The sequence below is a fragment of the Alosa pseudoharengus genome, unplaced genomic scaffold, assembly GCF_046254945.1.
Source record: "Alosa pseudoharengus isolate Yale_2024_CS ecotype anadromous, Long Island Sound unplaced genomic scaffold, YU_APseudo_1.1 YU_APseudo_1.1_scf_23, whole genome shotgun sequence".
Taxonomy (NCBI): domain Eukaryota; kingdom Metazoa; phylum Chordata; class Actinopteri; order Clupeiformes; family Clupeidae; genus Alosa; species Alosa pseudoharengus.
Genome location: NW_027468685.1, coordinates 12,724,050 through 12,735,427, shown reverse-complemented (window position 1 = coordinate 12,735,427; position 11,378 = coordinate 12,724,050). Strand labels below are relative to the sequence as shown.

General features: G+C 40.9%; 1 protein-coding gene across 1 annotated transcript; it reads right to left on the bottom strand.

The window, feature by feature from the left end:
* Positions 1 to 4,985: 4,985 nt before the first annotated feature.
* On the bottom strand, positions 4,986 to 10,711 carry LOC143140750 (ladderlectin-like). The gene is made up of 6 exons (XM_076301835.1): positions 10,684 to 10,711; positions 6,224 to 6,274; positions 5,884 to 5,975; positions 5,564 to 5,698; positions 5,232 to 5,343; positions 4,986 to 4,993 (listed from the first exon to the last, which is right to left on the bottom strand). The coding sequence occupies exons 1-6, from the start codon at positions 10,709 to 10,711 to the stop codon at positions 4,986 to 4,988; spliced, it is 426 nt and encodes a 141-aa protein (XP_076157950.1).
* Positions 10,712 to 11,378: the final 667 nt, after the last annotated feature.

Genomic DNA, 11,378 nt, shown 5'->3' with positions numbered 1-11,378 from the left:
CTAGGTTCTGCAGTAGCCATACTCCTTTTCCTGTCTTGTGGACCTAAGGTCATAGAACCAGAATAGGAAACCTGGTAAACCGCACTGTACCACGGTGACCTGTTGCCCTTGTAAAATTGCCTGTCAAATGGCCAGTTAAATTCAGAGTCGTTGCCAAATGCCACAGAGTTTCAAGGTGAATCCATGCAACAAAGGCTCGAGGCATACTGTAGTTAGCACTAAACAGCTGATTTCTTGCTAATTTGACTGTTTGATTTTGTGTCCTTTAATGTTGTGTATCTACATGGCCAAAAAAAGAAGGTGGTGCAAGTCTGAAGACCTCAGGAAGGAGTTGAATATGGAGATAGCAAGTGATTCGAGGGAAGGTGTAGAACACGGATGTAGCAAGTGATCCGAGGGAAGGTGTGGGAAGGCTTAAAAATGTGGATGGATGTGGAAGGGTGGATCTGGGAAGAATCTTTGGGAAAGTTCATGACAGTTGAGTTGTATGTTGTACTCGATGTGAAAAGGGAAATGTTTGTCATTCTCTCAAGTGAATGAACAGTCAAAGTTAATTAATATTTATGTGGAAAAAAATAGTTATGCAAGTTTGCACAAAACCTGATGGATTAAAATGGATTTTGTTTTTTCAAAATATTTAGAAGGATAAGAAAATATTGATTTGAGCAGATATTGCTTTACAAAAAAATAATTGAAAACTAATGCACTTATTGATTATTCTGGTGGAAATTCTATTAAGTGGAAAATAGAGGTGATTATAGAGAAATACTCCACATGCATTTTGATAAATGTATTTATACAAAGTAGGGCTGTTTGCAATGTAAGGCTACGTATTCCTTCCGGAAATGGTGATTTAGTAGATGAGCTGGGAGAGAGACAGCATATGTGGCTGTGTAGGATTGTGCTTGGGATGGCTGTGTGTGGATGAGAATGGCTGACTGATAATAAAGTGACGGAAAATTACACTGTGGAAGCCTCTGGGCTTGCATGAATATTAAAAACAAAAGAAAATAAAACAAAACAAAAAAACGGGTCGCATTATCAAAGATTATGATCGTGATCCGGGTAGCGGTGCTCTGGCCTGATTCCCAGGCAATTTGAACCGCATTCAAGGTCTGTTTTTATGTTCGTCTGTGTTAGTGGTGCTAATTTTTGTGACTGATGCTAATTCCTCCAAGCGTGGCACCGGGGTTGTGGTTGCATTCCCATGCTGTAGCCATGGAGACCAACATGGATCACAATACTTCAGAAAAATAAATCATTTTCATCTCTATGCATCAAGAGTCACGATAAAGTGTATTCACCCTCTGGTTTTCATGTTTCCAATTTTTGATCAAACTGTTCTACAGCATCAAATTTGACGTCCTTTTAAAATATTTTTTTAGAGTTTGGCTCAGATGAGTAATGCCCGAAATTCATGCATGATTTTTATGGATGGCTTATTGTTTTAGATTGTTAATTTTCAAGAGTGGAGCTTGAGCTCAATACTGACCAGTTGTGGACATAAAACCATGCATGTCATATGTGGATTTGACTCTCTTGTCGGCCAGTTCTGATCCAACAGTCTCTGTAGTTCAAGGTGAATTGATTGGTATAAAGCAGGCAGTTTCTTGCCCCTTCAATCCATTCAATACATCCAACATCAGGACATTTTTTAATTACAACAGTAAAAAATTATTAAATATTAATTAATGAATTTGTGTGATAAGATATTGAGAAATCCAAACTTAATATTTTCCAGTTGATGGTATCTTCAGAGATTGTTGGGAGGATGTCTTTGGTGTTGCCACTAATGTGGCCAACAGTGCGTGGTGGCTGGCACTGGATTTCTAATGGTGCATATGAACAGTTGTTTTATGTCTGCCACTGGTCTCTATTTATTACAGATGTGTTCTGTTTCTTCTTCTTTTCTATCTTTTCTTAAGCCCCTTATTTATGTCTTGCACTTTATGTTTATAACCGACGTGCACATGGAAAAAAATAATAATCTGAATTTGGTTTCATGGATAGAGCACCTTATGTGTTGTCATTTTGTATGTGCAGCTGTGTAAAATGTTACGGTTTGATTTTGTACTTCTTCATTGTATCAAAGTTATGTGATACTGGACATCTATGCTTCCTTTAAAAAGAAGAAATAAAAAATAAATAAAGAAACAATGCCAAAAGCTAATGTGAATATATTTTCCTAAATGGGACTGTATTAAATGTTGTGAAAGTCCATTTACATTATTTTGTCCTGTGGGTCTTTTGCTACAGGCGTGTACGTGTGTGTGTGTGTGCTCGCGCATGTGTGTATGCGTATGTGTGTGTGTTTGTGAGAGAGAGAGTTACATTACAACCTAGTTAAGCTCTCTAAGATATCTTATGAATCCCTAATGCAATATAGTGATGGCTCAATGGTGTTTTAAGCCCCCAACGTCGTCTTCCAGGCAGCGCTGCCACAGTCGACTTAAAGGCACCTAATCCTAACCCTTACGTTGCACCCTTCTCCTAACCCAGACCTAGGCTAATATAGCCTATATCATTTCATGTCGGAAGCTTGTCAGTAAATTTTAAGCTAAAACAGTCAAATATTACTAGATGATGGTAAACCACATAATAACTACCAAATGAGATCATCCTTAAAGAACGTCCTCTCAAGCTGGTATAAGATAAGTTGTGAATCATCTTAATTGATTGTAAGGTAGTTTTACCTTAATAATAATAATAATAATAATAATAATAATAATAATCAACAGTATAGACAAATGACATCACTGCTGTGATCTGATGGACACTTTAGTTATCATAATGGTTATTGAGAGTTTACAACCTGAATGTTGCTCAGTTGACAACAGTAAACAAAATGAGAAATTATTTTTATATAATGTATTTGTATGAGAGGCAGACACAGACAGACAGACAGACAGAGAGAGAATGAGACAAACTACTACTGAAATCTGATTTTTTTCTTTTCTATCACCTAACCCAGCCGCTAGGCCTCAAGTGCAAACATTTCCCCACTACAACTGATGTACTAGATACTTAACTCATCTGAGCAGGAAATAAAAAATTAAAATAGACATTTATGAAATGAAATAAAATTGGAGATTTATAATGTTCAATGCCCTTATTAGCTAAATAAAGTCTCAGGTTAAAAGCTAAGTGAAATGGAAATGAAAAGATGTACAAATATCTCAGATGAATTGTCAATAATGCTGCTGAGGAATGCCCCAATGCACAGACAGATGTAATGACAATGCATAAATTGAGGCCACACAGTATATCAACAGTGGTCTGATATAAGTAGAATTTCTAAAAAAGGTTAATGTTATTCACCGCCAGAGTTCATAGACAGCGCTCACCATTGTCAACTTTATCGGGCTTGACTGTTTGCCAAATGAATGCAAATCGAGATCTGCCTTCCTACTCAAAGGAAAAGAAAACTAGAGGTTAGGCTCCTCATTATCGCCATCTGCTGGTGAATGTAGCTTAGTCTATGAGTGTGTCACAATGAGTTCTTGAATGAAGTGATATAAGTATAAGTAAGTATATATACTCTTTTGATCCCGTGAGAGAAATTTGGTCCCTGCATTTATCCCAATCCGTGAATTAGTGAAACACACTCAGCACACAGTGAACACACAATGAGGTGAAGTACTCTTGCACACTAATCCCGACGCAGTGAGCTGCCTGCTACAGCGGCGCTCGGGGAGCAGTGAGGGGTTAGGTGCCTTGCTCAAGGGCACTTTGAGGACCAAGGTCTACCTCTGCCCATGTTCTGTCAGTGTTGTTAAACATGAAGCAGACCCTGCTGACCAATCAAAATGCAGGGGGTGAAATTAGATCAACTGATTATAAAAGCAGTTGGATCAAGATTCAGATTTCCAGTCAGGCTGGTTGTGAAATTATTTGATGGTAATTCAAATCAATGAAAACAAATAGTTAAATAAGCAATATAGCATGAGTGAGAGTGGGGTTGGATATACCCACGGCTGTGTTTTGGCGGTAGGCACCAGGCTGGGGGCCTGTGTGTGCCTTTATTTATACAGAGCCTGTGCACTGTGAGTATGGCTGAGATGGCCACAAAAATAACTTGAAACAATAACTAACCAGCAGAAAGGAATCAGATGATGGTACACAGGCCCATAACATGCAGAGCAAAGTGGAAGTGGGCAAGCAAACACACACATGCACATACTAATTTACATACACAAAAGAGGGGATGGAGTTGGAGATGGAGATAAATTGACATGTGTGATTTATTTTTGCGAAGAAACTGTGCAGGACTGGGCGGCGGTCATATTTTGTACCGCTCTGCGGTACATCTAGTTGCTTCTTGAAACACAATTTCTGCAACAATTAACACTAAGTTGTAGTCAATCTGTTTACCAAGTTTGCCAAACTGAATTCAGATTCACTGCAGTTTGCACTCAGTTTATAATTTTGTACCATACTGTAAACACATCTGACTGCTTCACACTAAACGCAAAACTAAACACTTGTCTCATGCTGCAGTGTTTCAAGTTTAGTTTCAAGAATCACTGTAGTGTAGTGTATGCAGTGTAAGTGTTCAGAAAAAGAACAGAAAATGAATAAATTATTGCACACATTCCCAAAATATCTTTAATAGTACATTTCTTTCATATTATTTAAAGAATATTATTTTGTTCTTCTCTTCTGCAGAGGTGGAACAGTCCAGTTTCAGAAAGTAAAAACCAACCATGCATTGACTCTACCTGTGCACTTAACACAGGTGATCTCCCCAATTAGATGCTCTACCTAGCTGAAGAGTGTGCTAATTAGAATCAGCTGGTTTAAGTAAATGGTTGGCACAGACATGTGGCTCTTCTGCTATTCCATTGGGATCAGACAGAGAATATTGCATTTGGTTTGGTTGGGACTGTACCAAGCAGTCTATCCATCATATTTGGTTATAATGTCTGACAACCAGGACTATAACAGAACATTTAGAAAAAAGATTTAAACATTGAGATGCATTTTCTCTATAAAGCTGCTGAGAAATGCCCACGTGTCAGTTACAGATACCACAACTGCCATGACAAACAGTGGACATATTATGATCTTGCACAAACAGATGGAAGTGCAGTTGAACAGACATGGTCGTTCCAAAGCAGACCTCCTTCAGAAAGGGCATAAAATATGACAAAAATATGACATGATTTTTACACAATAATTCTCAGAAATACTGGGCTGATATGAGCAACTCTAAATAACTTGATGTAGTTTACCTTCCAAATTCATGTGAAGACAGTGCTCAGCACCTCCGGTGTTATCAGGTTGATGTTGGGCCCAGTAGCTGAATGCAAATCTGGACCCATCACTCCAAAACCAGATTCCTTCCTTCACAAATGAAAGTGTACCAGAGGTAGGAACGTGAATAAAGTTTTATGATTCATCTTTAATTCATTATCTAAAATGATCCTAATATGGTTCTGGGTAGACCTCATTATCGCTGGTGAATTCAACAGTTTGAGGGTATTTTTATGGCACATGCTGTAAATTGCCATGTACTCAGAGCAAGTAAGGTAATGTCTCTGAGAATAAAACAAATTAGGCTGACCTGCTGGGCGTCCGATCCCCCAATCCAAGTGAGAGGTGAATCAAGAGTCTGCATCACTATTAGTCCTTGAATGAAGTGATATTCTGCAACACTGTGCACAGATGCCAGATGACCTCCCAGCAGTAAACAGAAGCGCTGGGGAAGACACATCATGTTGACGCATAAATGTTGTCACAGGAAAAAAATAAAATAATGCTTCTGAAGAAAGCAAACATAACATTTCAGTATTTGTTAACTTGTTTTCATTATTTGTTAGAAGTTATAAGTTATTTGTTATAAGTTAGACAACTGAATGTATTGTTTGCTTCTTGTGAACCAACCTCTGCCTCTGCCCATGTCTTTAAAGAGCTGACAAATTTGAAGCAGCGCTGATCGTACTGTTCCCAGCCCACTGGATAAGTTCCTGAGTAAACTTAAAAATAGAACAGCTGAAATGATTGGATTAGATTTTTAATTTTCTGTGAGAAAACTATGTGACATTGGTTGTATCATCAGCACCTGTATGTTAAAGCCTTGTTTTTCAGAAAAAAATGGAATTTGAAATGTCTTACTTTCATAGACCATTGACAGATACCATTATGAAACACACACACACACACACACACACACACTCAAGGTGCAAGGTGAAACAAATACATACAAAATAAATTTTTTTGGTACCCTGAATTGCTGGAGAGTCATCAGTCGTGTTCTCAGACTGGACAATGAGCTCTGGAATTAGACACAGTTCATGTTAAAACACACATCACTGGAATGGGTCAGCATGGTAGAGCAGCAGTTCTCAAAGTTAAATTGAATAGAATAGACTTTGTCATGTCGAGCATGGAAATTGTCTTTGGTCTCACCAAGTGGTAATCATACGCTTAATCAGTGTTATGACTATAAGGGGATCCTTTCCTTTCCTGTAAGGCAGGGATCACACTGGCCAGCGGCCAGCGGCTGGTTTCCTATTGTTCTCTATGGTTCGGTAGCAGAACGGTGGCAGCAGCGCTGGTGTAACGCGTTGAACAAGCTGAGCGTTGAACTTTCAAAGCGCAACGCGAACGTATTCAATTATCAGTTAAGGCAAACCGTTTGTGTTACCGGAACGAGATAGAACTTATAATGGTCTGAGTGTTGCGTTAAGGGCCTATAACATTACACGCGGCATGCGCTATGAAACCCATTACTTTCAATGGCTTGCACAAGAACTGGTCTTTGAGCCTACGCCTTGGACAAGTTCCAACACTGTGGAAGACATCATGTCTCACCCCTGTCCCTAAGAAGCCACACCCTAGTGAGCTTAATGACTACAGACCTGTCGCTCTTACATCACATGTGATGAAGACAATGGAGCGATTGGTCTTAGGCATGCTCAGACCCCAGGTACGCCATGCACTAGACCCGTTACAGTTTGCTTACCAGGAGAAAGTGGGCGTGGACGATGCCATCACTTATCTTCTACACAGGACACATTCCCACCTGGACAAGGGGAAAAGTGCTGTGAGAATCATGTTCTTTGATTTCTCAAGTGCTTTTAACACCATCCAGCCCCTCAGATTGGGAGACAAGCTCTTGCAGATGGGTGTGGACGCTCACCTGGTAACCTGGATTACAGATTACCTGACCGAGCGACCACAGTTCGTCAGACTGAAGAACTGTCTCTCTGACACTGTGATCTGCAGCACCGGAGCGCCACAGGGAACTGTGCTCTCTCCAGTCCTGTTCACCCTGTACACATCTGACTTCTGCTACAACACTGAGTCATGCCACATGCAGAAGTTTTCTGATGATACTGCAATTGTGGGGTGCATCAGGAACGGGCAGGAGGAGGAGTACAGGAGCCTGGTGGAGGACTTTGTGCAATGGTGCAAACTCAATCATCTTCAACTTAACAGTTCAAAGACCAAGGAGATGGTGGTGGATTTCCGCAGGTCTAAGCCCACTCTGCTACCAGTCCACATTGATGGGGTCAATGTGGAGGTGGTTAGCACCTACAAGTATCTGGGTCTCCACCTGGACAATAAACTGGACTGGTCAGCCAACACTGATGCACTCTACAAGAAAGGGCAGAGCAGGCTGTACTTCCTGAGGAGGCTGCGGTCCTTCAATGTGTGCAGTAAGCTCCTCAGGATGTTCTACCAGTCTGTTGTTGCCAGCGTCCTCTTCTATGCAGTAGTATGCTGGGGAGGAAGCACAAGGAAGAAGGATGTGGACAAAAGGACCCTGAACAAACTGATCAACATCTTGGACAATGAGTGTCACCCACTCCACAGCACTATTGTTAAGCAGAAGAGCCTGATCAGCTGGAGACTTCGCTCACTGCCTTGCACAACTGACAGACTGAGAAAGTCATTTGTCCCCAGGGCAATTGAACTGTTCAATGCCTCACTTAAGGGAAGAGGAGAGACAGACTTTTCTGCATAGTCTGCCTGCCTCTTCACCCCCTCCATGTTTGGTACTGTCTGTCCACTAGCCACTTATACCACTGTCTTTATGCCTCACTGTTTGCGTGCTATATTAGCACATTAGCACATATGCATAACCCCCCCCCCCCCCTCCATGCCACAGCAAACTGTGGCCACACTTATACATTTTCTTAATAGTTAAATATATAGATATATAGACTTTACTTTATTTCTGCATTGTTGCACTGTTGACTTACTCATTTGCACTGTCACCATGACCACTATCAGCATTGCACTACCACCATGACACTCATTCACACAGAGCACCTTAGAGCACCTTACCATACCTTACTATGCACAGAGAATCACAGGCTTAGTCCCTGCCTCAGTCATTGCAAGCGCCTCTGATTTATTAATCACCACTATGTGGATACTGTTTTTAGAATTGATTTAGATTAAGTGTTAGTATAATTTGTATTTTTGTAAGTTGTATTTTAGTATATTTTTATATATTGTATTAAGTGTTAGTATAATTTGTATTTTAGTATATTTAGCATATTCTTATCTTCTACTGTCCTTACTGCTTAGTTGTGTTTTTATATTATATACTTTAATTACTCTTTCTGCTGTTAAAGAATGTGTTTGTGTTGTATGTATGCTGCTGAGACCTTGAATTTCCCCTGGGGATCAATAAAGTATCTATCTATCTATCTATCTATCTATCTGGTCTGCCGCTGTGCTGAGCAAAGCGCAAACGCCATTTTGCCGCTTTGCCGCTTTTGCGCGTGCTGCGGCACGCTGTAAGTCATTGGTATTTTGCGCCAAGCCAGGCGGCAAGCACAACAAAAATATTTGGGACATTACCTCAGCCAAGAGCAACCTAGCCAACACAAGTCTTCAAAATAGAATGGAGCCAATAGAATGGACAAATAGAATACTATTAGTCCAGGGCCAAATGGCCTCGTTTTTGAGATACCTCCACGCGAGGTAGAACAAAACACAACTATGTTTTTTATATATCTTTGATATGTCTAGTTTATGAAATGGATTGTTGTATAAAAATACTTTACTGCACAACTATAGTTGACGAGATAGACGAGAATTGTCTTTGGCCTCACCAAATGGTAATCATACACTTAATCAGTGTTGTGACTATAAGGGGGTCCTTTTCTTTCCTGTAAGGGTTCAAAAGTTTGTGAACTGGGGTAGTGTTGTCAACTGACAAAAGGTTTACGCAGCAGAGTGAAGGAAATAAATACATAAATCTTACCATGAACAGAGGGAGAAACATCAGTGCTGTTCACAGCCTGTACAATGATCTCTGAAATTACAACCCAAGTTCAGGTTAAAACACACCGCACTGGAATGAGTCAGTATTGTAGTATAGAGCGTTGTGATCATAGAATTTAGTTGGTTGGATTTGAGTTGGATTTTTAACGTAGCCTCTGCAACATGGTTTATTATGGAGCATGTGAAGGGTCATGGTGCGCATTTATTTTTATTGAGGTGGGATTATATTTTTTCAAGCTTCTGTTGCATTCCCTTGCAATGTTTTTGCGTTCCCTCACAAAATCAAAAGTATTGCAAAGGAATGCAAAACTATGTTGCAAGGGAACGCAAAAGGAGCTCTAAAAATAAATGTTCACCTCTAAAAAATAATTCCCACCATGGCCCTTCGCAGGCTCTGCAGGCTACCTAGGCCTATATAGTAGACAAGTGGTAGAGATGAGAAAATGCTTTATTTTTCTTTTACATTGATAAGCTCTCATTTACAAATGCTGAAATGATTTGTGGAGATGTTTTTTACCTGAAGCAGAACTCATGACACACACAGAGAGGAGTAAAATAGATGTCACAGTCTTCATGGCGCCGACCCTTGGAAAAGTAATCAGGTGTGTTGTAGTTTGGAGTGAGTTGCCTGCTGGAGTATGAAAGCATTATTTATATGGTGGTCAGCTGTCAGCCTACATCATAAACTGCTCCTGACCTGGTTGTTGGCTGTAGAATTTTACAAGTCATAATATAATGTCTATGAAATAACAGTTTCAGGCTGTGTGCCATGTGACTTTTTGGTGGACAGCCTTGTTTATGTCCTTTTATGTTATGTTCATTTACTGTTAAAGTTTGTGAGGAGCCAGGCAATAAGGAAACAAAAGAGGTTTTGCCTATTTACTGTGCTAGCCTACATGGCGACCTCTGGACAGGCAAACTGACAGGCAAACATCTTTAATACGAACCTAACCGCTATCTCTTAACTTGGTGTACTGCTCAAGTACTGCTGTGCTTTCATAGCTTAAGTCAGACAGATTAAATCACGTTTCTCCACTCCACACACAACGGGTTGACACCGCGTTCACCTTGACACCATCCCTAGCCCCACTGTAGCACCAAGTGGTCCACAAGTGGCACCAGTTATCACCAGCACCTGAAGTTGTGAAAGCAATTAGCCCTGGCACGGCCTGGCTAATTTGCGTTAATAAGCAAATTATTAATCTGGCCCAACAATTTGCATTAATAATCAAATTATTAATCTAATATATAATCTGGCCCAACAATCTGGCACATTCACAGCAAGCCATACCTTGTTACTTCACCACTACCTCTGCTGAGCTAAGAAACCTTGCTTGGTGTCATAGTCGATTCCACCCTCTCCTTTGATTCACACATCAAACACATCAGCAAAACAGCTTTCTTCGTCTTGAAACTCAGTTCTTAACTCCTTCCCTTTCTCACCCCATCTGCTGCCGAGGCTCTCATTCATGCATTCTTCACCTCCAGGTTAGATTATTGCAGCCCTACTCATTGGCATCTCATTCAAAAGATTAAACAGCCTACAGTATATTCAGAGCTCTGCTGCTAGGGTGATCAACTGTACTAGACCATGGGATCACATCATCCCCATCCTCCAGCAACTACACTGGCTTGCAGTTCAATACTGCATCAAATACAAAATCATTCTCCTTGTACCAAAATCTCTCCACAATCTGGCCCCTCCCATATCTTTCAAATCTCCTAACCCCACACACACCATCCCGCACTCTACGCTTCACAGATGCCCATCTCCTATCCATCCCCCCCTCCACACTTCGCACCAAGAGTGACAGGGCTTTCAGCATGGCAGGCCCTAATCTCTGGAATGCCCTGCCACTAGCACTGCGCAATTGTATGACACTTTCCACCATGCTTAGACCATGATTGTGGACAGCCGTGGCCTACTGGTTAGCGCTTCGGCCTTGTAACCGGAGGGTTGCCGGTTCGAACCCCGACCAGTAGGCACGGCTGAAGTGCCCTTGAGCAAGGCACCTAACCCCTCACTACTCCCCGAGCGCCTCTGTTGTTGCAGGCAGCTCACTGCGTTGGGATTAGTGTGTGTTCACTGAGTGTGTTTCACTTATTCACGGATTGGGATAAATGCAGAGACCAAATTT